Below are 26752 nucleotides of genomic sequence, written 5' to 3' on the forward strand. Positions count from 1 at the left end.
AACCACATACACTCATCACACAATCCACATCCATTCAGTATCGAGCCCATACCCAGTCAATATTTCATCTACACCCAACCAGTATCTCATCATATCCACTCTAGCTAATCCATACCTAGCCAAAATCTAGTACTCAAACATGCAGTATTCAGTGAACACCCAGTAAGCCTCCACTGAGCATCCTGTCAGCATCTGGACCATACCCAGTCAGTCTCTAGGACAGCCCCCTTGGTATACACTACATTAAATCAGTTTACAGACTTTCAGCATTGGATCCATAGTCACCAGCATCCAGTGCAGACACATTCAGCTTCTAGTCCACATCGAGTCAGCATCTGGTACCCATCCAATACATTCAAGGGCTGGTCTACACCCGGCGAATATTTCATCCACACATAACCAGTGTCCAGTCCATATCTACTCAGTAACTGATCCATACCTACTTGGAGTAGGTCCATACCCATTTATCATACAATCCACATTGAAGGATTCAGGCCACACCAAGACAGAACGCAGAGCCGTAACTATACAGTCACACCCACTCAGAATCCAGTGTACACCTTCGCAGCATCCAATCCATACCCACACCCAATCAGCACCCAGTCTGCAACTAGTCCACATATACTCATCTAATCCATACTCTTATCCATTACATACCCACTCAGCATCCAGTCTACAACCATTCAGTATGTACAGCCCACACCCAGTCTGCTTCCAGTCCACCTTCAGAGCCATACAGAACCTAGTACACACCCAGGCAGCACCAGTGCATATCAAGTTTGCCTATAGTCCACCCTGGTCAGTGTACAGTGTACACCCAGTTAGCATCACAAGCATACCTAGTCAGCATCCAGTCCACATCCATTTGGTATTTCATCCACATTCAAGCAGTATATAGTTCGTATCTCATCAGAATCCAGTCCACACCCAGCGGGCCTCTAGGCCACACTGAACGATATTCAGCCCACACCCTATTAGTATACAATCCACACTCAGTCAGCAACTACATTCAGCATCCAGACCATACCCACTGTCATCCAGTCTACACTGGCTGTCATCTAGTGAACACCTAGTCAGTTTGTACTGCACAACCAGTCAGTGTGTAGTCCACATCCAGTCAATAGGTAATCACCTATTCAGTATGTAGCACACATAGCAGTCAGTATTTCACCCACACCCATCAGTATCTAGTCCACATCCACCAAGTAGTCCATTCCTTGTCAAAATATAGTCCACAGAGAGCACCCAGTGAACATCCAGTAAGCATCCATTGCACAGCTCATCAGCATCTGGACCACACACTGCATGCAGTCAGCTCACATGCTATACCCTGTCAGCATTGGATCCACACTCGGTCATCATCCATTCCACACCACTGCACACACATTCAGCTTTCAGCCCGCACACAGCATCCAGTCCTCACCTAGTGCACACTACATACAATCATTGGATTGTATCCAGTCCTCACCTAGTGCACACTACATACAATCATTGGATTGTATCCAGTCCTCACCTAGTGCACACTACATACAATCATTGGATGGTATCCAGCCCTCACCTAGTGCACACTACATACAATCATTGGATGGTATCCAGCCCTCACCTAGTGCACACTACATACAATCATTGGATGGTATCCAGCCCTCACCTAGTGCACACTACATACAATCATTGGATGGTATCCAGCCCTCACCTAGTGCACACTACATACAATCATTGGATGGTATCCAGCCCTCACCTAGTGCACACTACATACAATCATTGGATGGTATCCAGCCCTCACCTAGTGCACACTACATACAATCATTGGATGGTATCCAGCCCTCACCTAGTGCACACTACATACAATCATTGGATGGTATCCAGTCCTCACCTAGTGCACACTACATACAATCATTGGATGGTATCCAGCCCTCACCTAGTGCACACTACATACAATCATTGGATGGTATCCAGCCCTCACCTAGTGCACACTACATACAATCATTGGATGGTATCCAGCCCTCACCTAGTGCACACTACATACAATCATTGGATGGTATCCAGCCCTCACCTAGTGCACACTGTATACAATCATTGGATTGTATCCAGTCCTCACCTAGTGCACACCCAGCAGTATTTCACCCACACATAATCAGTATCTAGTCCACACCCACTAACTAATCCATACCTAGTCAGAATACATCCAGGGAACATGAAGTCAGAGCCCAGGCCACACCCAGACAGCACCCAGGATACACCTAGTCAGCACCCAGACCACATACTAAGCTTTTAGTGCACAGCCAGCGGGTTTCTAGTCTACACTCTACCAGTATACAATCCACACCCAGTCAACATGTAGCCCACACCGAGTTAGCACACAGTCCACAGTCAGTCAGGATCCGGGCCATACCCACTGAACACACAGTCCACTCCCAGTCAGCTTCTGTTCCATACCTAATCAGCAGCAAGTCCACACCCATTCGGGATGAGGCCACACCCAGTGTTTCCTCCACAGCCAAACAGTATGCAGCACACATCCACCTAGAACCTAGTCTACACCCAGTCCACATCATCAGCATCCACTGTACACCCAGTTTGTGGTCCATACCTGGTTGCTATACAGTCTACACCCAGTCAGCACCCAGACCACACATATGCATCACACAGTCCACACCCTCTCATTCACTGCACACCCGCTCAGCCTGTAGTGAGTATCCAGTCCACATGTACTCAGTTACTAGTCATACCTAGTTAGAGTCCGGTCCATACCCACTCAGCATCCAATACACACTGTGTATCCAGTCTGCACCCTGTGTGTCCACCTCATACTCACCAGCATATGGTGCATACTGATTCACTTTCCAGTCTATACTTAGCCTCCAGTGCACACCCAATCTGCAGCCAGTCCACAACCTGTCCGTGTCCAACTCGGCAATGAATCCATACCCAGTATCCAATGTCCGACCCTTAGCATCCAGCTCACACCCAGCTTCTAGTCCATAGCCAGTTGGCAACCAGTCTGCAACCAGTCCACATTCCCTCAGTTTCCGGTGCATACCCGTTCAGTTCCGTCTACACCCTGTGCCCTTCAGCATCCAGTGCACACCCAGTTGGTATCCTTTCTACACCCCATGTACACTGAACACCCAGTCAGCATCCAGTGCACGCCCACCTGCCTGTCCACACTTAGGAGTCAGAGTCCAGGACAGACCCAGTCAGCATCCTGTGCACAGCTGGTCCACACCCAGTCAGCATCCAGTGCACGCCCACCTGCCTGTCCACTCTTAGGAGTCAAAGACCAGGACAGACCCAGTCAGCATCCTGTCCACAGCTGGTCCACACCCAGTCAGCATCCAGTGCACACCCACCTGCATGTCCACTCTTAGGAGTCAGAGTCCAGGACAGACCCAGTCAGCATCCTGTCCACAGCTGGTCCACACTCATCATGCAGTGCACACCCACCTGCCTGTCCACACTTAGGAGTCAGAGTCCAGGACAGACCCAGTCAGCATCCTGTCCACAGCTAGTCCACACCCAGTCAGCATCCAGTGCACACCCAGTCGGTATCCTTTCTACACCCCATGTACACTGAACACCCAGTCAGCATCCAGTGCACGCCCACCTGCCTGTCCACACTTAGGAGTCAGAGTCCAGGACAGACCCAGTCAGCATCCTGTGCACAGCTGGTCCACACCCAGTCAGCATCCAGTGCACGCCCACCTGCCTGTCCACTCTTAGGAGTCAAAGACCAGGACAGACCCAGTCAGCATCCTGTCCACAGCTGGTCCACACCCAGTCAGCATCCAGTGCACACCCACCTGCATGTCCACTCTTAGGAGTCAGAGTCCAGGACAGACCCAGTCAGCATCCTGTCCACAGCTGGTCCACACTCATCATGCAGTGCACACCCACCTGCCTGTCCACACTTAGGAGTCAGAGTCCAGGACAGACCCAGTCAGCATCCTGTCCACAGCTAGTCCACACCCAGTCAGCATCCAGTGCACACCCAGTCGGTATCCTTTCTACACCCCATGTACACTGAACACCCAGTCAGCATCCAGTGCACGCCCACCTGCCTGTCCACACTTAGGAGTCAGAGTCCAGGACAGACCCAGTCAGCATCCTGTCCACAGCTGGTCCACACCCAGTCAGCATCCAGTGCACGCCCACCTGCCTGTCCACACTTAGGAGTCAAGAGTCCAGGACAGACCCAGTCAGCATCCTGTCCACAGCTGGTCCACACCCAGTCAGCATCCAGTGCACGCCCACCTGCCTGTCCACACTTAGGAGTCAAGAGTCCAGGACAGACCCAGTCAGCATCCTGTCCACAGCTGGTCCACACCCAGTCAGCATCCAGTGCACGCCCACCTGCCTGTCCACACTTAGGAGTCAGAGTCCAGGACAGACCCAGTCAGCATCCTGTCCACAGCTGGTCCACACCCAGTCAGCATCCATTCCACATTCGCTGAATCATCCACACCTAGTAGGCATCCAGGCCACACCGATTCCAGTGTGTGCCCAGGATGTGTGCAGGCCACACCCACTCAGTGTCCAGGCCACAGCCACAGGCTGGTTTCCCCCATTAACCTGATGGACAGCCAAACCACATGGCCCACGGGCCCCTGACGGCATGGACGGTTCCTTTCACGCGCCAGTGTACAACGTGCCAGGGACCTGGTGTGAGGGGTGGAGCGCTGCAGCCCTGCACGTAAGTGACCCTAAGGCCATGAGTACAGATTTTAACCATAAAAACTGGTGAAGCCATTGACGGGGATTAGAGGTCAGATTCCGGGAAGCTTTAAGTAAGCTAAGACTCGCAGAGGCGAGACGGGTCTGGCCTGGAGTTCAGCCGCCGGGAAGGTACCAGCGACTTGTGGTCGGGAGCAGCAGGGCCTGCAGCCTGCACTGGACACGTGCCCAGACGAGCCTCCAGCCTCTGCAAACAGGCGGCGAGTGGCAGAGGGGACGCAGGGACACTGCAAACGAGGACAAGGAGAGGAGACAGGTCGAGCGCAGACACAAAGGCAGGAAAGGTGTGTCCAGCAAGGCCGGGAATCCAGCCCCAGGAAGGAAGGGCTGCTGGGGACAGAGGCCGGGGTGAGCGGAATGGGTCGGAACCTGGAGAGCCGCTGTGGGACCAGGTGCGCCCTCTCAAAACACATTCTTGGCCTCTGCGGGACTCGGGATCCTGGCCGCTGCGGCTGAATTTCAAGATGTTCTGGGTCAGACGGGGGCATTTCGGTCTACTTCATGGCCTTAACCTGGGGCAGGGAAGGCAGCAGGCACGGGACCCAGCGTCCCTTTCCCTGTGCACATGAGAACTGGGCTCTGTTTTCAGGGCTAATCTGGGGACTAGGGGGAGGGGTCTGTAAACCAGAGCTGTCCAGGACAGGAAAAAGAGAATTAACTCCTGGTCTGTACAGCACGCTCGCGAGGGAGGTGGAGCCAGCACCTATAAACCGCAGAAGAGAAAAACCGCAGGGAAGGTCACGTGACTTGGCCATGGATCCCAGTCCTCCGAGTGCTCAGACCCCCTCACGTGCTCTTGCCCTGGCTGCATGGGGGAAGTGCGGGCCACGGGGGCAGCCAGGCCACGCGCTGCCCAGAGCACGGAATGTCCTCGTCCTCTCCCCGCTTCCTGTGCTGTCCCGGCTGGATGAGATGATGGCCAGCGGCAGCTCCGAGTTAATCTGTGGTGCAGTAATTGAGAGAACATAAACCATGTTTTCCAGGAACTGCCTCGGACGGCAGCTGCAGGCGGCCGTCCTGCAGGGCGCAGTGTGTGTCTGGCTGCTTTTGTTCAGTGACAACAACACAAGCACACCGGCTCGTGCACCCGGACGGCTGCGGGGGAGCGAGAAAGCGTGCGGCCATGACATCATGCAGCGATTTAACTTGGGCTTTACACAGCGGACTGGTGGCCGCCAGGGACATCTGCTTTTGGTAAAACACAATGAATGTTAAAATGACCACGGTACTAAAGATGTTGCTAGACCTTGGACAAGGGGATGTAATGGAAGCAGAAGGCTCCCCACGCCTCCGGAGGAGAAAAGCACGCAGTTGCCAGTTCCTGTGTGAATAGCCACTGCCAGCGGCCAAGGAAGAAAATATCCCTCCCCTCGGTGGTAACCAAACCCAGCCAGTATCGGCATTGCTATGCTGACCAGTGTGGTCTCTGGTAATACCTGCCCGACTCCTAGGCTGACTTCCAGGACTAAGTGGGAAAGGTGACTTCAAGGTGACTTGGATAAGAGACTTTCCAGACGGGAAAGGGGCCTGGGGCGGGGCTGGCTCTTCACCTGCTTCCCCCTGCTGGGATCCTGTTGTGGGGACAAGGCCTCCGTCATTGAGGAGGGATTTTGAGCAGATGCCACAAACACAAAAACAGGCCCTTCTGCAGTTTGTAGAACTGTGTCAATTCTAACATGCGAGCTGTCACCACCGCAGGATGGGGTGTGCGTGTCACCATGTCAAGGGGGAAACTGGATCTTCCCATGAACACCTGGTGCATAAAGGCGTCAGCCCGATACTGGGGGAACCAAGAGGGCGGGAACTGGCTGGAGGACATTAAACCAAGCCCACAGCCTGGCCAGCCTCCTGTGGCCTCAGGGCCAACATGCCCTTTCGTGGCTGCTCTGGCCAGAGCCCTCCAACCCACAGCTCCTCACACTGACAAACCCGGCATTAAGCAAAGGGTCCTGTTCTCGCCGCTCAGAAACATCAGCATCCCAGCTCTCCCTGAGAGCAGGAAGAGGGCTGCTGCCCCGAGGGGGCTACACTCCTCCCGGGAGACCAAGGCCACTTTGCCTCCTCCAGGTCAGGTCCTGGAAGCACCCCGGAGCTCCCACCCGAACCTTGAAGTGATAGGTCACAACAAAATACTCTTAAAATCGTCCAAACAGTCCATTTTCATACACAAGCAGCAATTATTTTTCCCAGGCCCTGCGAAGACCCTCAAGTTCCCTCTCATTTCCCACAGAAGCAGGTTGCTCCTGGAGGCAGACGCTACCACGTGCAGTCACGCCGCTGGCCGCAGAGCCATACTCAGCACAGGTCTGGGAGGATGCTCCTGTCCCTGGCTCCAGGGGGCACCCCTCCCTTGACAACACCTGTGTGCCGCAGGCGCCCTGCACCCCTCCCATCTGACTGGGGCATGGCTGAGGCCACCTCAGGATTCCCAGGAGTGGGGGCAGCGGGCTCCCTATGACCCCCACCCCGGGTTCTCCCCAGCCCAGAGCCCACACCCCAGCCCCGGCTGAGAAGCGGTCGGCACCTGGAGCATCCCAGCTGCTCCGGGAGAGGCTGTGTAACCAGCACCCTTCTTTGGTTTTCTGCCTGGGAGTGGCTGGTGCAGCTCCGGGGCTTCCCCCTAGGCCCTGCCGCCTCTCGGCACGCACCGAGCCTGCCCCGCAAACCTGGCGGTGGCTTGCAGTGGAAGAAGAAAGACACCCTCGGCTTGAAAACGCGACCCATTTATTTGAACTGAAGGGCGCTGCTACACAGTGCAAACATTTCTTTGGTAAGGTACTGCATACAATGAACGTAAAAAAGGCATCAGCAACAGATAGGAAAGTAAACCAATATATATACACCTCCTGTTCCAGCGAGCCTCACTGGGCGGCTACAGGGACAGTCTGTCCAGGCCATGCCCGCTGTGTCGCTATCACAGACCGACATCGGACTGGTGACACCGGGGACGTTTTGGTTTGATTGGCAGGACTTGACTGCAGATGCCAGTTGGCTCCCCTGACAGGTGCTCGTGTGCCATGCCCTGTGCCACGTGCACAATGCCTCCAAGACCAGACCACAGCACGCCCCCAGGACACGGAACCGGCTGCCACGTGTATGCCTGAGCAGCGTACTCTGCTGCCAAGCCGCCTGGTGTGCAGAATCTGTTCCGAGGCCTGACGGCTACATCTGTACAGACACATGAGAAGGCTCCCCAGGTAACGGGACACGCCAGCCAGCTTTGATTGCCACGCAGTAATAGGAGGATGTGAAGCAAGGTGACGGATTCTGTACGTGAAACGCTACGACCCTGTTGTGGGCGCTCTCCCGGCTGGCACTTGGCCTACACCTTGGCAGTCTCGTGCATGAAGGCTCGGGGCCTCCCGTGGAGAGGACACGGACCCTGTGTACCACCGATTCCGGACATCTGCCCGGCTGGGCCCCATCAGTTCTGGCGGGCACTGACGGCTGCACAGGGCCGTGCACACAGCAGCGCTTGGGTAAACGGTGTGGAATGGAAGGTGCATGTCCAGGGGCCTTTTCTCTGAACACAATTGCTGTATTTAGGACAAAATGGAAGCTCCGGGTCAAACGGAATGAGACGTGAGGTCTGACAGCGGCTCTACCCCGAATTCTAACACTACTTTGCATAGAAGTGAGGTTTCTGCCGTGTCTGACCCTAAACACCAGGTGCATCGTGTGTTTAAGAAACACAGATGAGGTCCAGGGATAACACTCACACAGCGGCAAGTCCCAACGTTCAGATGCCTCCTGTCACAAGGATCCGGGGAGCCGCCCTTGCTCCACAGGCTCAGGCCAGAAGCGGAGCCTCAGGGGTGAGGACAGAGCCAGGGCCGCGGTGCACGGCTGCTCCGTAGGTGTGGGCAGTGACGGGCTCCCATCTGGGTCACAGCCATTGTGTCCAAGTGTGGCTTAGTAAGGTTGGGAGCAGGTGTGCGAGGAGCTGCATGGGAGGGGCCGCCTGATGACCGAATGCTGACGCAGGAGGGAGAGAGGTCAGGTAGCAGGGAGGGGCCGGGAGCTGGGTGGCCGTGGAGACCGCCGCTCGTCACAGACTGTGTCCTGCTTGCCAGACACCAGCTTTCCTTTCAGGCGTGGCGTGTGGTGCAGCCCAGATTTCTGTGGATCTGTGGCCTCAGAGCCAGGCACAGCTGACCCCCGGGGCCACCCCGCTTCGTTTAAAAAGGAACTGTGTCGGCGGGCAAAAACCAATTTAGGAGCCTAAACAACTTAACTGTGTAATTTAATAGTAGCACCAATTTTTCCTTTTAAAAGAATTAAATAAGAACCTGAGAAACCGGCCGCGTGCAAGGGCGCGTGCCTGCCCCCTGCCCGTGTGCTGTGCCCGCCTCCATGCACGCTGGGCCCATGCTCCCTCACGGCTCTCCAAAGCGGCACCAGCTGGACGTCCTCTTGAAATGTCGAGTTCTGGGTGGCTCCATGGGGCTGCAGCTCCCTGCCCGGCCGCGGAGCCCGGCCGCAGCCTAGCGCCCGTCCTCGGCTGTCTGCTCCGAGCAGACCGGGCAACACACGTCTTTGACTTTCACAGGCGCTGCACAGGGGGCAGGTGGGCAAGCTTCCACGAAGCAGGTCACCTGCCCGTCCTGGGGAGGAGAGACGGTGGCAGCCGTTACTCCCTGGGGTAGGCTGGGCTCGGCACGACACCACCCTTGCCAGGACCCCCTGCCTTGCTGCGGCTTCCAGGCCAGGCTCAGGAGGTGACGGGCAGTGCGTCCCTGCTGACTGGCAGTGTAGACAGACCTGTGCTAAGGCCCCGCGCCCTCTGTCCAGAGCTCCACGTCCCTCCAGGCCTTGCCCCAGTTCCCATGGGAAGAAGGACAGACGAGACCAGGGGGAAGGGACAGGGGACACAGGTCTCTCCCACTGTCCAGCCCAAGCCAGGCCCGGGAGGCGGACATGCCCTCCCCGGACGCCCTCAGCACAGGGAAAGGCCCTTAGCTGGCATCCGATGTGCACACAGACCCCCATCCAGTCCTCCCCCAAGATTCCCACCAGCCTGTGCGAGCAGCAGGACATGGGCCTGACCCCCCACTGTTGGGCGACACAGGGAGCTGTGGCAGGAGCTGCTGCCCAGTCAGCCTTGCAGGGCTGGCTACCCTGTGTGTGCAGCTGGCACTGGCGGGCAGTGGGGAGTGACAGGGACCTCACCTGGTGCTTCCATGGGCGGAGCAGAGGCCAGCACCAGCCCTGACCCGAGCGCAGGCGGCTCTTGGTCCCCAGGAGCAGCCCGGGGTGTGGGCCGGCCCTGTACTCACTCTGCACTCGCACGCGGTGCACGCGTCTTTGTTCCACTTGGCGCCGTTGGTGTGAGATTCGCCGTGGGCGTCCACGCACTCCGTGGTGCTGAGCCGCGACTCGAGCTTCTTTATCTGCAGCAAAGTACACGAGAGTCCTCAGTGGCCGTGGAGGGACCGTTAGCCTCTGCACGGACGACTTCTTCTCTTGAATTCAGGCCTCACAGTGCATAGCGTTCCAACTTCAGGAACCTGTAGATGAACCTCGAACACACTGAGGTGGCACAGCTCGTGCACAGGTTGGCTCCTGTGCCGAGTCAGAAGCAGGCAAAGTACAGTCGGCAGTGTAAAGATGAAGCCAGACGCTCACTCTGCTGTTTGCCAAGGCGCGAGCGATTCCGCCACCGCGGGGCTGGCCTCGCTTCCCCTCCGCGAACCCCTGGTCTTTCTCCACCAGCAGAGTTCCGACAACACCCCTGCCTGGTCCACAGTCTCCCCGGCGGCCGGCTGTGGTGACTCGTGGGGCTTGAGGGACGGTGGCCCAGGGGCAGGGCCTGCTCCAACCCTGCGTCCTGGGGGCGGGGGGAGTGGGCTACAGCCAAGACGACAGGGCTGGAATTCTGTGGGCAGGAAGTAACCTTAGAGGCAGCAGCCCCACAGCATGGGGGCTAAGGAAGAGGCAGCCTGGGCCTGCGCAGTGCGGGGCCGCTCTGGACTGCCGAGGACAGGTGACCTCACACCTCCAGGGTTTACTGTCCCAACTCCGTGAGGGATGGATGGATGGACCTCCGCCAGCCACCCCAGCTCCTCTCGCAATCCCCTCTGAGCTGTGGGGACAGCGAGGGCCTCACCAGGCATCAGGCCTGCCTCCGCATCCACGCTGACCCCGCCCACCCCCAAGAGCAGTCATCTAGGATGGACGCCGACAGCTGCTCAGTGTGGGGTTGGGGAAAAGCCGCCTCTCCTGCACGGCTTGCTCAGATCTGTAGTGTGACCCTTACTTGCTTCCCCATGTCGCAGAACCTTCTCGGTGGAACCATGCCGGGGAGGGGCCTCCTGAAACCTCGGCCACCAGGCCTGTCCTTCCCAAGGGGTCCTGGGGATACAGGGGCCTCTGCAGGGCCAAAGGGCATCCTCGGGACAACAGGGAGTGAGCAGGGCTGTGCGGAACTGAGTGAGGCCGACCGCTGGGGAAGTCGCCTTGGGAGCCCCCACTCAGTCACCCCCCACGCTGGGACAGCCCTGGGAGCCCCCACTCCTCTGATCACGCCCCATGCTGGGGCAGCCCTGGGAGCCCCCACTCCTCTGATCACGCCCCACGCTGGGGCAGCCCTGGGAGCCCCCACTCCTCTGACCACGCCTCACGCTGGGGCAGCCCTGGGAGCCCCCACTCCTCTGATCACGCCCCACGCTGGGGCAGCCCTGGAAGTTGCTCCAGGAGCCCCCACTCAGCCACCCCCCACGCTGGGGCAGCCCTGCCAGTCATTCTGTGGTAGGCAGAACCATGGACATGGGTGGCCGTGGCAGGTGTCTGAGCACGGCTGGCTGGGTGCCCAGGGTGACTCCCTGATGCCAGGGTGGGCACCAGCACCGTCCTGTACCCCTACTGCCCATCCCACTCCCTGACCAACAAAGGGCACACAGGCCCCTCACCCGCCCGTCACTTCTCTCCGCCCCAGGGCTACGCACAGGTGAGCAAGGTGTGGCCGCATTGTCCTCTCTGATGCTGCCTGGGGAAACAGCCTGCTCTCTGGACAGGAGGAGCAGCTGCACCTGCCCCTTGGCCTGTCTGGGCGGATGACCGAAGTCTCTGGCAGACCTCAGGCCCTTCTCATACTCGGAGGGCTCCAGCCACATGTGGGGAGCACCGACCCCAGACACCGCCTTGAGAAGCCTGGAATCTCTCTCCGGAGAGGGGCCTGAGGGACAGGCCTAGTGTCCATGCTGCCTGCCCCAACCCATGCTGTGCTGTCCGAGTCCCCTCCAGCAACTTCCCCACAGCCCACGGCTCCCTGGGCCCAGTGCAGACCAAGCTGAGGGCGGGCACCATCCATGAACGGCATAGGCAGGGGCATGCCAAGGACGCCCCCAGGGCTGGCAGGCGGCCAGTACCTGGTTCCTGAGGCCTGTGATGGTCTTCTGTATTTCCAGGACAAATTCTTTGAAGTCATTCGTCCCCGGTCCCTTGTTGTGCTCGTAGGAGGCAGACGTGGTGTTGCCATGGCGCTGGCCATGTTTCACGCTGTGGACCAGAGGCAGAGGAAGGGGTGAGAGGTCACCCCCGCGTCCCCTCCCCGGGGACAGACGCTGCACACGTACACAGGGTCCACGGCTGACCGGCGGCTGAGCCGGACGTGGGCTGCAACCCTGGGAGGCTCCTGCCCAGTGAAGGGGCCAGAGGCACAGCCCCTCCCCGATGCTGTGCCCAGCCTCCACCCTCGTACCTGCGGGCCCCCCGCGGCCTGGCTCTCGGCGAAGGCTCATCGTCCTGGTAGCTGAAGTCCAGGGCCCGGCGGCCACGGAAGTGATAGGAGAATGCGTTGAACTGGCCCCTGGTCCTGCAGTCTGCAAGCAGAGCGCGGAGGCCGTGTGAGCCATCGGCAACGCCCATGGCAGCTCCCATGGCACCACGACGCCAGCTGTGAGGACTCCTGGCAGTGCCCAGGAGGACCTGGCACCGACCGGCAGGTCTTGGGCCTCCGGGCAGGAACCCCACAGAGGGAAGAACAAAGCGGTGACCGCAGGCGGCATTCCCTCGAGGGCTCTGAGTGGCCACACTGGGCCTGGCGCAGCGAGGAGCCGCAGACCGGTCACCAGGCAGTCCCAAGACCCTGGAGACAAAGCATCTCACGCACTGGGCAGAGGTGATGAGCAGAGGGCTTGGCGGAACCACGCCTACCTTCACAGCAGTCCTGCCACACCCGGAGGTCCACCTTGGGGATGTCCTCGCAGCTGGTGTAACCGTGCGGGAACTCCGCCACCCGGAACACGTCCGTCTGCACGCGGGTGATGTTGTCGGAGTTGTCGCACAGGATCCTGGCCAGGGACGTCTGCTTCACCTGCGTCAGCTGGGCAGGGGTCAGCACCCCTGGGTTTTCGTACCACAGCCTGCAGCCACAGAATGAGGGCAGGGTCATGTCGGGGCGGCGGGGACCCCGGCCGGTGGCACAGGCGCCAAGGGCTCTGTCAGCACCAACTGAAAACGGACCTGGAGGTGACTCGTGTTTCCCTCTCAACCGGCAGAACCCAGAGCCCAGAATGTGGCATGAGGAGGGGCACCCGCCCTCCCGGCGGGCACGGCGACACGTCCTGACCCCGACCCGAGGGCAGGCGTCTGGCTGGGCCACGGCTCGCGGTGCCCACACCCGGTATCCGAGCCCCTGGGTTCAAGTCCCAGCTCTGCTTCCCACCCCGCCAGTGCACACCTGGGAGGCGGCAGGTGCTGTCCCTGCCCGTACATCCGCGAGACCTGGATGGAGCTCTGGGCTCCTGGCTGTCGCAGGCATTCGGGCAGTGAAACAGCAGACGGAGGAGACCTCTCTCCACGTCCTCCCCAGAGCCCCCTCCCCGCTCTGGTTCTCTGCCTTTCAAATAAAGGTAACTAAACAGAAATAGAAAGAATCTGTCCCGGCAGGGAGCCGGTCTGGGCAGCAGGCAGGACAGACCCCGCCCACATCTCATGCCGAAAATGAAACAACTGGCCATGGGGCCCAGCAGGGTCCAGGGCAGGAGCAGGCCGGCCTCCCAGCCGCCTCCACCAGTGCCCCACGGGCTCTGGGGTTACCTGTCGCCGTCTCGCAGCCGCTTGAACTGGGTGCTGAGCAGGCACATAAGGGTGGGTCCCAGGCGGCTGCCGGGAACCAAGTCTTCCACCATGAGGGCTGGGAACAGGTCGATGTTGAGGGGGGAGCCGTAGAGCCTGCAAATGTGAGAGCAAACTTCGGTTCTCCCAACGGCCTCGTGGTCCGTGGCCCCAGACTACCTCCTCTAACTTGTACTTAGCAAGAGAAATTCACCTTTATTCCTGGGAAGCATTCAGCCACCGCACTTTAAAGACGCACACACACTCGGTCAGGAAGCTAAAACCGCCAGGGGACCCCTAGGCGCGGCATCCCTGCTGCTGCACGGGGTAAACAGAAAAACTCACGCGTGGCCCCCTCTGGCCATTTCTTCTGTCAACCTGAGTAGCTGGGCAAGGCTGGGCAAACTTTTTTGTAATAACTAAAATACTTGTTTAAGCAAAGATAAGGCAAAAGACTAAGACAAAGTTACATGTTAATAACAAATATTGTCATCCAATTCTTCCATTTCCTTAGAAACATATGCTTACAATCAAGGAACTGGCCACTTCCACCAACCTGTGTCCAGTCTCTCACCAAACCCAGGGAAGCCTACTGGCCGACAGCTACTCACGCCCAACTGGATTTCAGAAGCACGTATGTTCTATGTATGTACTATGATTCCAGCTGCCTGTCCCCTGAAGCTCAAACGAGCCAGTTTGGACTGACTGCTGTCACCAGGACAGGACAGACACGGCGGGCAGGGCCGGGGGCACACGCGCTGGGGCAGCCCTCTGTCAGAGGGGGACAAAGCCGCATTTTCTCCCAAGTTCAGTGGCATTCACACCAAACTTCTGGTTCTGGGAGGTCACTGGGAGGTCAGCCTGAGCAGAGGAATCTGGGGCTGTCTGGTTCCTGCTGGGCAGGTGCACAGCGGGGTCACCAGAGCTCCCATGGGGCTGTCTGGGCTGTGCTGGACAGTGCACAGTGGGGTCATCGGAGCCACTCAGGGCCATCTGGGCTGTGCTGGACGGTGCACAGTGGGGTCATCGGAGCCACCAGGGCCATCTGGGCTGTGCTGGACGGTGCACAGTGGGGTCATGAGAGCCACTCAGGGCCATCTGGGCTGTGCTGGACGGTGCACAGTGGGGTCATCGGAGCCCCCACGGGGCCATCTGGGCTGTGCTGGACGGTGCATGGTGGGGTCATCGGAGCCCCCACGGGGCCATCTGGCATGTCCTGGACAGTGCACAGTGGGGTCATCAGAGCTCCCACAGGGATGGTCTGGTCCCTGCTGGGCAGGGTGCAGGGAGGGTTACAGAGCTCCTACGGGGCCTTTGCTAGAGCAGACCCCTTGCTCAGGGCGTATCTGCCTGTTTCTGTCCCTGGGGAGGATGCTCCACCCATGGGTCTGCAGTCTGGAACCAGCTGGTTCTTTAGGCCTCTTGAGGATAGAGCTTCCACACAGCCCCAGGGTGCTTCTCTCACAGGGACCTTGAGGCCATCCAGGGACACGGCGGGGAGAAGCACCTGGGCTCCTCCCCTGCCCACCACCCAGAGGTGCTCAGAGCTCAGTGTGGTGCGGCAGCAAAGCAGGTGCGACCCGGTGCCCATTGCCCACAACTCTCACCTCTTCCCCTGCAAGCTGTGGAGGGGCCCAGGCCACTGTGGGCTGTGTGTGTGTGTGTGAGGGGCTTCTCTGAGCTGTTTTATTTTAATTACTTTTTAACACATTCCATAGCCTTTGCAGATACGATTCTAAGAACATAAGGATACCCCTCTCTCCTCCCCAGCCTGCTTTCTTCCCTCTGTCTCTTTTTAGTACTTGAGACAACATACTTGAAATTTACGTTACAGTGAAAAGCTCAATTCTTACTCGAATAAAAACAACTGAAGAGCAGAAGACCTAGTTTAGTGGGAATATTGACGGTGGCTATAAAAAATAACTGAATGGAAAAATGACTATTTTGCCCACATAGAGTAAATTGTAATCACAGATCATTAAAGCTACAGGAGTCTAACATTCTTGACTGCTGGTTTGACAATGGTGTGAAACTTTTACAAAACCGTTTGCAGCACCACTGATACACACATAATTCTTTTTGTCTTCCTGGATCCAATGTATTTCACTCAACATGATATCTTCCAGTTGTGCTCATTTTGCTGCAAATGGTAGTTTCATTTTTTAGGGGAATTTAATATTGCATTGTGTGTCTATACCACATTATCCATTCGTCTGATGATGGACGTTTTGGTTGATTCCAAATGTTGGCTCTTGTGACCCATCTGTTACTGCGGGATCGCGTGGCTGGTCTACTTCCAGTTTAAGAGATTTTCACAGCCTCCCACAGTGGCTGCACTATTTACCCTCCCACTGGTGGTGTGTGAGTCCCCTTTGTCCACGTCCTCACCTGCGTTTGTTACTCTGTGCTTTGGATTGTGGCCTTTCTGACAGGGGTGAGGTGATACCTCCCTGTGGTTTTGATTTACGTTTCCCTGACGACTAGTGATGTTGAGCATTTTTTTTTCTTAAATGTGTTGGCCATTTGCATTTCTTAAAACTGTTGAGTTCCCTTGCCCATTTAACTGGATTGGTTGTTTTTTTGTTGTTGAGTTTGTTGTTGATATATTTGGGATATTAATCCTTAGGTGGTTGGCAAATTTTTTCCCATTCTGTTGGATGTCTCTTCACTCCACTGACCCTTTCTCTTGCTGTGCAAAAGCTTCTGAGTTTGACACATTCCCATTTAGTTTTGCTTGGGATGCCTGGCTTTGGAGGTCTTGCCAAGTTGTTCCCTACGCCAAGGATTTGGAGAGTTTCCCCTACGTTTTCTTCCAGCAACTTCACAGTCTCGGGTCTCCAAGTCAGGTCTTCGATCCATCCTGAGTTGATTTTGTATATGGTGATAGGTATGGCTCTAATATCATTCATATATACAGGTATAGATGTGTGCACGTGTGTGTGTGTGTGTATTTGCCAGCAACACCTGTTGAGGTCTGAGCTCTGTCAAAAATTAGTTGGTGTGTGCATGTGGCCATCTTCTACCACGTTCCCAGGCCATAGCAGAGAGCTGAATCGGAAGTGGAGCAGCCGGGACTCGAACCGGTGCTCATATGGGATGCTGGCACTGCAGGCGGCAGCTTTACCTGCTACGCCACAGTGCCGGCCCCTGCCTCACTTTTAAGATATATTCTTGGTTGGAAGTTTTTTCTCTTAGGTCCCTTCACTATGTCATGCCGGTCTCTCCTGGCCTGCAGGGTTTCCACCGAGAGGTCTGATGTAAATCTGATAGGTTTTCCTTCATACGAACCTTGATGCTCCTCTTGTGCTGTCTTTCGGATTCTCTCCTTGTCTTTAACCGTTGACAGTGTAACTACAGCATGCCTTGGACAAAGTCTTTCTTGGTTGAGTCTGCTTGGGGTTCTTTGAGTTTCAATACCTGTGAAATTTCAACTATTTCATTTAGCAGGTTCTCAATGCATTTTCCTTTATTAATATGAATATTTGGTCTTCTTTTTTTTTTAAGCCTTTATTTCCTTGTTTCGCAAATAAAGCTGGCTGCTTTGCAGTGATCAGTCGAAGAGACCAAATCCCATATCTTCATCCGACTCTTCCTTGGCCTCCACCTTGGCTGGGGCTGCGGCGGCAGCAGCAGGGTCAGCAGCGCTGGCCGCGGCCACAGGGGCAGCAGCCACAAATGCAGATGGATCAGCCAAGAAGGCTTTGACCTTTTCAGCAAGTGGGAAGGTATACTCAGTCTCCACAGACAAAGCCAGGACACGCTTGTACCCATTGACGATGGAATGGGGCACTGATGCCATGGTCGGGTAGCCAATCTGCAGACACACACTGGCAATGTTGCGCACACCCTCCAGGAAGCGCGAGTGCAGGGTTCCCTCCGTGATGTCCAGCACTTCGGGGTTGTAGATGCTGCCGTTGTCGAACACCTGCTGGATGGTCAGCCCAAACGAGAAGAGCGAGATGTGCAGCATGTTCAGCAGCGTGGCTTCACTGGCTCCCACTTTGTCTCCAGTCTTTATCAGCCGCACGTCGCTCAGGATTTCAATGGTGCCCCTGGAGATTTTCGTGGTGATGCCCAAAGCCTGGAAAAAGGAGGTCTTCTCAGGCCCCAGACCAGTGTTCTGAGCTGGCACAGTGTTGGTCATTTAATGGTAGCCTGCATTTCACAAGACTTTCTTCATTCCTTAGGTTATTTCACAAGTCTTGTCCTCTTATTGAACTGAGTGAAGACTTCATCTCCAACATTTCCCTTTTGTCCCTAGTGAGTGCCGTCTCCTCGGTGCTATTGCCAGCATGTCATTCACTGAGTATGTGTCTCTTGCATGTCACTGGCTTCCTGTGTCACTGTCCTGAGCCCTGTAGCTGTCACTTCACAGGGCTCCTTCAGTGCAGGCTCTAATTCCGGAGGAGCTCTGCGTTCTCTTAGAGGCGTCCTGCTACCTTGCTTCTCTGCCTGTGTCCCTACGTTGACGTCTGCATGTCTGGTGTAACTGTCCCTTCTTCCTTATGGAGTGGGGCTTATTGGAAAAGAGTTTGTGGTTTAGCAGGAATGCGGGGTGCCACGCGGCTGGCTGCTGCGGCTTCGGCTCTACGTAAGCCCGGCAGTGAGGTCTCGGTGACTTATTCTGTCTTGACGTAAGCTGTGTTAGTGACACAGTAGTCTGCTGCACTGGCTTTGAGATGAACATGGTTTCCAAGGTGGGTGCCTTTGTCCACAGCGAGTTGGTGCCTGTCCCCTGGTGACTGTGACAGCCAGGGCCCTGTTCTTGGTGCTGAGACCGTGATAGCTGGTCCCTTGTCCTCCTGGCAGGCCCGAGTGATGCTGGGGCTCTAGGATACAGATGAGCCCTCCCTCAGGTCCTTCCAGGAGCATGCCGCTGGAGCTGTGGTTCATAACACCAGCAGCCCCGGTCCTAGGACGAGGGGATGTGGACTGGACCCTGCTCTGGTCCTACAGGGCGACCACAGGGCATACAGGAGATGGTGCTCAGGACGGGGTGAGCACAGGGAGGTGGGATGCGGGCAGGTTCTTCCCTAGATTCCAGTAGCACTGAGAAACTGAGGGCTAATTGCTACAGTCCTAGTGTTACAGGGCATAAGGGGGCCATTACACAGATCTCCCAGGGTGGGGGTGGATTTTTTTTGGGCTGCTTCTGATGTTAGCTCATAGAAAGAAGCCAAGGTGAACCCCCCTGGCTCACGTGGACTGTGTGAGCGTAGCTCTGGGGCCAATGCCCCAGAACTCCCACAGCTGGAGGATGCGGGGACCTGTCCTCTGCCCCACGTGCTACCCCGACTGACGCTGGTAGGAGAGGAGCTGAGGTGCACTGGGCCACTTTGCTGCTGAGCGTGGCTCCCTGCAGGAGTAGGGGAAGGAGAGGAAGCAACATGGCTTCCCTGCGCCAAGCCCAGCGGTTGGTCCACGAGACCCAGGACTGGGAAAGTGGTCTGTGCCGCCTGGACAGGAACAGAGGGCACTCTGAGCCCCGGGGAAGGACTGTGACCCTGGCAGGGCCTGGTCACCTCCACACGCCAGTGAACACTGGGACGCCTCGGCTTCCCAGGAGTCCGTGTTCATTTATGCCTGATTTGTGAAGAATGACGTGTGAGCTTGGACCCCAAGCCTCGTGCCTCCGCCCAGGAACAGGGGGTGAAGGGCAGCAGGAGAGGCTCTTCCCTCCCCAGAACAACTCTGACGTCGGAACCTGCAGATCTCGATTCCCAGGGACCTGTGCGCTTCACTCGGAAACCCAAGGACAGCCGAGAAAACCAGTGCGCAGTCCCCTACTTCCTCCAGGAAGCTGGCGTGAGGGCCGTGAAGGAAGAGCCCTGGAGCGAGGGACACGCGGCGGCCCAGGGAGCAGGTGCGACTGGCAGGGGTGGCGTGGGGGCCTCGGCTGAGCCCCCAGCCCCTCTCCCCAGGGCTGTAGCCATCTAGGGTCTCCTGCATTTCATTCCCGTAGGCCAGGGAGCTATGCGCCCGGAATGACCCACAGCTGGGGCTCAGAGTCCACTCTCAGTGGCCTGGGAGACAGGGCAGAGCAGGGAGCAGCCTCGAGCCACCCAGGGCTGACCCAGGGCCTGTTCTGAAGTCCCAAAGAGCCCCGTTCTGGTGTTTTCCTTGTGCAGAGCCGATTTCTCTGCAGGAAGACCCTCGCCAGACCCACACAATGCACCTGCAGGCGCAAACTCGCTGTGGCCGGGAGGCTGGGCTGTGTGTGAGCTTTACAGACCAGCAGCTGTGACTGTGACCACGGGCGCCTCGAGTCCTGCTCCCTGTGGCACTGCAGGCCCCAGCCTGCCCTTCATCAGCGTCTCTCATCTACGCTCCCCAGCCCAGAAGCCAGGCACACACATGACACAGAGACACAGGACGCACCCAGTCGGGAGGCCCGGCTCCCCCGGCTCACCTTCGAAGCTTCTCCCGGATCTCGGGGTTTTTGATCTCGTTCTTCAGGTCCTCGAAGGTGTGGGCCGCCGAGAGGTTGCAGTAGACCCGGTAGTCGTGGTAGGGCGGGATGCCGTGGTCCCGGCCCCGCTGGATGTTGATGGCGGCCAGGTCGAGGGCCACGGTGTGCGCCATGGAGAAGAGCCGCTCGGTGAGCTCCGTGTTGAGCAGCTGGGATGGCACGCGCATCTTCCCGGCCACGCCGAACAGCCCGCGGAGCAGCGGGTCGATGCCGCCCTCGTTGACGATGCGGAACGGGGAGAAGAAGGCCTTGTGTAGGGGGAGGTGGCCCTGCGGGATGGGCGCGAAGTTCTCGTCCAGCCGGTAGAGCACGGGGTTGATGAGTGTGTGGCCGAACCTGAAGGCGGCCGTGGCGAAGGCGTTGAAGACGCCGGCATTGATGCTGGGGTCGTAGCCACGGTACTCGCCCAGCATTTTCATGCCCACCTCCCCCAGCACCTTGGGCAGCCAGTGCTGGAAGGTGATGTGCTGCATCTCGGCCCCCACGAGCTTGCGCGCCTCGTGGTAGACGGTGTCGCCGTCCCAGTGCGGGTTCAGGCGCAGCAGCTCCGTGGCGACACGGTTGTGCTCGCGCAGCCACAGCGTGTGCATGCTGGTCAGGCCCAGCTGCTCGTTGGCGCGGTGGTCCCCGGCCAGGAAGCAGGGGATGGGGCTCTCGTTCTCGTCCCGCATGCACTCCGTGGGCGGCCCCGTGGCAAAGGGCAGCAGCGGCTTCCCGGACCTCTGCACAATGCCCTGGCGCAGCAGGCCGCGCTGGCTGGCCAGGTCCCGGATGCTGCGGGCCTCGTGCTCCGAGCTCCCGTACACGTTGGAGGCGTCGATATAGGAGGTGAGCTGGTTGATCTGCTCCCGCGGGTACACGGAGTTCATGAGCAGCGAGGTCATCCCGCTGCCGCACACGGGGCTGGAGCGCACGAAGAACATGCAGCGGGCGCCGCCGCGGGCCCGTGGGTCGCTGGGCGGGATCATGACGGAGAAGCAGGGCGGGTCGCTGCTGCAGGCCGAGCTGCAGTGCTGCCCGTCCGAGAAGCGGGCCTGGCTCAGGGCCACCACCGTGGAGTCCAGGTCGTGGTCCAGGAACTGGCCCCACTGCATGAGCATGTGTGTGAACTCGGCGTCGGGGGTGATGGTCTCCGTGCCGATGAGTGTGGTGGACACCAGGCGGGGCGCGGGCAGCGCGTGCCCGTGATACAGCCGCTGGGGGTTGATGCCCCGTGGGGTGTTGAAGCCGTTCTCGTACACGGCCTTCAGCAGGCGCTCGAAGGCGGTGAGCGAGGCCCCCCACATGGGGTGCTGCAGGTTGTTGCAGGTGCCGTCGTGGGTCCGGTACTTCTGGTGGAAGCACATGTCCGAGCAGTTGTTCATGCGCCGGTGGGCGGTGCAGCCCGACAGGTTGGCGATGAGGCTCAGGTACTGCGGGGACACCAGGTCGTTGTAGTGGTAACCTGGAACAGGTGAGCGTCACTGAGACGGCGCTGGCCACGCTCACCAGCCCGGGCCTGCGCCTTCCGCTTCACTCTGAACAGTTAGCAAGGCCCCAGTGCACCGGATCCACGGGGCTGCCCCTGTCCACAGACGCTGGCAAGACCCTCCTGGAACCTGAGCCCCGGCTCTGCTCCCACGGTGCCTCCTGCTGCCCAGCCTTCCCGGGGCAGGCCCTCCTCCGCCCAGTCCACCTGAGACCCCCCCAGGCTTCAGAGGAAACCCCGAGGGGCCGGCCTAGAACGTCTCCCCACAAGTGAGGCAGAACCTGCTTCCACGGCTCTGCGACACAGGGAAGCCCCGTGCTCTGTGGGGATGGCGCCCCGTCACCACAGCAGGCTCATGGCCTGGGCTGACCACCCCTGCTCATCACCCGAGCCACTCTGCAGGGCCCAGGCCTCGAGGCCGAGTCTCCTCAGACGCGGGCTGTGCCCGGCCGAGAGCCGACTGCTGCTCAGGTCCGGACGCCTCTCTCCTGTGGGACTGGCTCACGCTGCTTTTACCTTTCTGCCTCTTTAAGCTTCCAAACCCCGTGTGTCTGCATGCAGCGCCACGGGCCCAGCAAGGCCCCTGCCTGGGGGGGGGTGTCTGTGGTCCTGGTCCCCACGAAAGAAAGGCAGGCAGTGGCCAGAAGCCTCACTGGGTAGCTCCTACCCTGTCCTCTCCTCCCGCGGGGCTGGCGTCACGTGTCTGACAGGAAGACGGTGCCCGGTGCACCTGACTGAAGGAGGGGGCGGGGCCAGCCTTAAGCCTTTACCTCCAACATCCCTGGGGAGGCAGCGGCTGCCACCCACTGCCATGCAGGACAGCTGGGATCTGGGAGCCGGAGCGCAAAGGGGGCCGCAGAGCCAGGACACTGAGGGGCGGCTCAGTGGCTACTGTAGCCGTCCGTGAGTCCGTGTCTCCTCTGCCTCACACTGGTTACAAAAGCTGTGCCCATGGAGGCCACCAGGACGCCGCTGAGGCCACCTGGGAAAGCTCCCTCACCTCCCAGGGTGCAGCAGCCGGCTCTCACCCCACACGGCCTGTGTGTGCACAACTCCGAGTGCACAGCCACTAACAATCACCATGGTAACGGGCACAGCGGCGGCCCTGCAGGGTCCCCGCTATCTTTCATCATGTCAGGTCTGGGCTCTCTCCGTCTGTGGGGGGCGGGTGCACCTGCCACACCGAGATTCCTGGGAGACCCAGAGCAGGGGTGCCTCAGTCCGAGCCCCGGCACCGTGGACGCCAGGAGGGCCTTACTTGTCCCGTTGAGGTCCACCGTCAGGCCGTGCTGCACGTGGTCCTGGATGAGCTGCAGTGTCCGCTCAAATATCTCCCCAGCCCGGGCGGCCTCCACCGTGTAGGGGTCCCGCGGATACCGGAACAGGGCCAGCAGGTCGTTGGGAGAGCGAGGGCGGCTGCCGCGTGCAGAGGGGGAGGGAGACAAGCAGCAGACATGAGCAGCGTCCAAACCCCCAACCACGGCAGCTAACGTCTCTACAGCTACTGGCGCCCACAGGATGCTCCATACCTGACTCATCCAAAGTGGGAGGCAAGAGAACAGACAACACACACAGAAACCGAGACACTAAAAACAAATCGTTAATGAAGCCAACAGAGAAAACCGGACACGCGTTTCAGTCACGAGGCAGGAAACGGATCTGGAACCGCCACCAACTACCCTAGTGACTAGGAGACAGTTTGCTTCTGGCAAACCATTCAGTACCAACACCCAGGGATGAGCTGCACCTTCCCAATACGCGCCAGGCGGCCCGGGAAAGCTCAGGTGCCGAGGGCGTGTGTCAGGCCGAAGCTGCTGCTTCAGATGGACGGGCCCGAGCTTGGTGCCCGACTGCTCTCCCCCCGTTCCCCGGCACGGCAGCCCGCGCATCTGCGATACCTGTCAAACAGGTGCGTGCGGGTCGAGTTGATGGCTCTGTCCACGGTGGCGATGGCTTCCACGATTGATGTAGCCACGAAGGGGTCCCCGTTGCGACTGACATCAGGAACTGGGGACACAGGGACACACGCTGCTCAGAGCGCTGTGGACAGGGCGTCCTTCTGACCTCGGCCACACCGCTCTTCAATGTTCCTCTACTCTTGGGACCCAAGCTGGCTGTGCCACAAATTCTACCAGGAGCAGCGTTCAAACACCATGGGAATTACAGACGTCTACCTTTTCTTATTCATTTTTAGACTTTACTCATTGAAAGGCAGGCAGACAAACAGATCTTCCATCTGCTGGTCCATTCCTCAAATGCCCACAACAGTTGGGTCTGGATCAGGCCAAAGCCAGGAACCAGGTGCTCAGTCTGGGTCTCCCAAGAGCTTGGAAGGGACTGAAGCACTTGAACCACTCCAGCTGCCGGCAGGTGCAGAGCGGCAGGAAGCTGGAATTGCAAGTGGGTTAGAGGCCAGGCGCTTGGACGCGGGAGGTGGGCTCCCCTGTAGCATCCTAAGAGCTGTGCCAGACGCCCGCCTCTGTGCTTTCCAATCTTTGCAACCCTGTGGTGCCCACAGCGAGGTAGGGACAACCAGTTCCAGCACAGAGACAGCCTACAGGGTGCACGGCTGAGGCCACCCAGGGGACAGAAGAGCTGGGGGGTTCTTGGGGCCTGCGTGTATCCTTCCTGGAAGGCCAAGCCTTCCCACCCTACCCACTTCTCCAAGGGTTTGCTTCCTCCCTATCCCAACCCCTCAGTCCCCTGACACCCGCTGCCCTCACCATACCACACACACACTGCACACCACACTTATCACAACCCCCACCCTAGGCACACCACTGTACCACACACTGCAAACCACCCCACACAAACTACACACTCCACACACACTGTACTCGCCATACCACGTGCACACTGCACCACACATACTATGCACACCACACACACAACTTCTCGGCCCCTGGGGCTGCACCCTTTCTGGGGGCCTCTTCTCATTCCTTTTACACTTAGCATTCGTGCAGGAGTTGTTCGTGGTTTATCATCCAAACGATCTGTGCCCTTCACCACTGAGTCGGCTCTGTCCGGGTCACCTACGATGCTCGCCCCGAGTCGGCTCTAGCCGGGTCACCTACGACGCTCGCCCCGGGTCGGCCCTGGCTGGGTCACCTACGACACTCGCCCTGAAAAGCCCAAAGCTGAGGTCCTTTCCCTTCAGCAGGCTTGATCTTTCTACAGCTTGGACACAGCAGACCACGACCTCACTGAAATACTCCCTTCCCCAGGCTATGGGGACACCAGCGCTCTGGGACACGCCGCCCCGTGCGGGACACACGGTGGGCAGCGGTCTCAGCCCAGGCGGCTATGAGAACGCACCCCGCACAGGCCCTTACCGCTCACGCTGAGCACCATGCTGACCGAGGCATGGCCGATGGTGTTGCGGGCCACGCACTCGTAGCGGCCGGCGTCCGCCGTCCCCACGTCATTGATGGTCAGGAATCCCTCGGGGCTGATGTGAAATTTCCCGCTTTCCGTCACCTGGACCCCATCCTGGAGGAAAACCCAAGGCGGTGAGAAAGTGGGGCGGAGGGCACCCAGCGTCCAAGGCCGCGCTCAGACCATACCCGGGGGGGTGACACTGCCAGGACCACAGCATAGATACCCACCCCCACCCCCCCAGGCCTTGGCTGAGCACGGTTTTACTGCTCTGGGGGCGGGGGTGTCACGCCGTGACTCCCGTGGGCTGTGCACGGTGTGGGGGAGGGCAGCAGAGACTGGCTCTGGGCAACATCCCTGAAAACGCAGGCTCTGAGCCCAGCACAGACGTCCACGGCAGCCACGGCGAAGGGGCTGCGGCCAGGCCCCCCCTAAGAGCTCTGTGTCCCCAGGACACTGCACGTCAACGCACTGTTTGCCCCATGTGTGTCCACATGTATGTACACATGTGTGCATGTACCTACACACATATGTGTATGAACTCACAACCACCACCACTCTGTGTTCAGAGGCTGTGGCTCCAGGCAGAGGTCTTTGCTTTTGCTGTGTACATGCACGGCAGCAAGCCCGGGGCGGGGGTCCTAGTGTGTCCCCCTGGCCCAGCCCTGGGGTGAGCGCCCTGCCCGGCCCACCTTGCTCCAGGTGATGGCTGGCTCCGGCTCCCCCCAGGGCGGGGATCCTAGTGTGCTCCCCTGCCCCAGCCCCGGGGTGAGCGCCCTGCCCGTGCCCCTGCCCCAGCCCTGGGGTGAGTGCCCTGCCTGGCCCACCTTGCTCCAGGTGATGGCTGGCTCCGGCTCCCCCCAGGGCGGGGATCCTAGTGTGCTCCCCTGCCCCAGCCCCGGGGTGAGCGCCCTGCCCGTGCCCCTGCCCCAGCCCTGGGGTGAGTGCCCTGCCTGGCCCACCTTGCTCCAGGTGATGGCCAGCTCTGGCTCCCCCCGGGGTGGGGGTCCTAGTGTGCTCCCCTGGCCCTGCCCCGGGGTGAGTGCCCGGCCCGGCCCGCCTCACCTTGTTCCAGGTGATGGCCGGCTCCGGCTCCCCCTGGGAGCTGCAAGGCAGCTGAACGTTGGTGCCCACCTCCACCGTGCGGTCGCTGGGAACGCTGGCGAACACGGGCGTGACTACAGGGCAGACGTGGGCCATCAGGACAAGGCTTCCTCGGCACATCAGCCCCCCTCAGTCAGGCCCCCCCAGGGGGATGAGAACCCAGGGCCAGGCCCTGCCCGCCACGGCACCCACGGCGTGCAGGAGGCCACGGCCCACAGGTCCTGTCTGCCCCTCACGTCCCACAAGGAGCCACCCCAGGCCCGGGGGCTGTTGGCAGGCCTCTGCCCCCGACCCACACCAGCAGGCAGCACGGCCTGCCGCAGATTTGCTGAGGCCTGGAGGGAGCCCCAGAGAACAGTGGCTTTGGGACCCTCGTCTGCGGCGGGGCACCGTCTGCCTGCTCGGGCATCGGACACACCCGTAAAACCCGGGGCACGCAGGCCAGGCTGGGACACCTACAGTCTGCTGAGACTGGTGGGAAGTCCTCTCTCAGTCCCACACACGGCCCCACGGGGTCCTCAACGAGGGTCCCTCCTGCAGGCCCCCAC

The 26752-nt window shown here is 59.0% G+C and overlaps 2 protein-coding genes across 3 annotated transcripts in view; both read right to left on the reverse strand.

The window, feature by feature from the left end:
* Window positions 1-7438: 7438 nt before the first annotated feature.
* PXDN (peroxidasin) overlaps window positions 7439-26752 on the reverse strand; it is a 71119-nt gene continuing 51805 nt past the window's right edge. For both annotated transcript variants that reach the window (XM_062208901.1, XM_062208900.1), the window contains 11 exons: window positions 26166-26278; window positions 25058-25214; window positions 23624-23732; window positions 22984-23141; window positions 20198-21701; window positions 13771-13905; window positions 12886-13094; window positions 12431-12551; window positions 12099-12228; window positions 10008-10121; window positions 7439-9335 (listed from right to left, as the gene is read on the reverse strand). In XM_062208901.1, the coding sequence (XP_062064885.1) occupies window positions 9216-9335; window positions 10008-10121; window positions 12099-12228; window positions 12431-12551; window positions 12886-13094; window positions 13771-13905; window positions 20198-21701; window positions 22984-23141; window positions 23624-23732; window positions 25058-25214; window positions 26166-26278 (2870 nt within the window). In that variant the 3' untranslated portion in view covers window positions 7439-9215. The remainder of the gene's footprint in view (window positions 9336-10007; window positions 10122-12098; window positions 12229-12430; window positions 12552-12885; window positions 13095-13770; window positions 13906-20197; window positions 21702-22983; window positions 23142-23623; window positions 23733-25057; window positions 25215-26165; window positions 26279-26752) is intronic.
* On the reverse strand, window positions 17298-17947 carry LOC133772985 (large ribosomal subunit protein uL10-like). The gene has a single exon (XM_062210116.1). The coding sequence runs from the start codon at window positions 17930-17932 to the stop codon at window positions 17339-17341; it is 594 nt and encodes a 197-aa protein (XP_062066100.1). The 5' UTR covers window positions 17933-17947; the 3' UTR covers window positions 17298-17338.

This window comes from Lepus europaeus, chromosome 13 (genome assembly GCF_033115175.1).
Source record: "Lepus europaeus isolate LE1 chromosome 13, mLepTim1.pri, whole genome shotgun sequence".
NCBI classification, from domain to species: domain Eukaryota; kingdom Metazoa; phylum Chordata; class Mammalia; order Lagomorpha; family Leporidae; genus Lepus; species Lepus europaeus.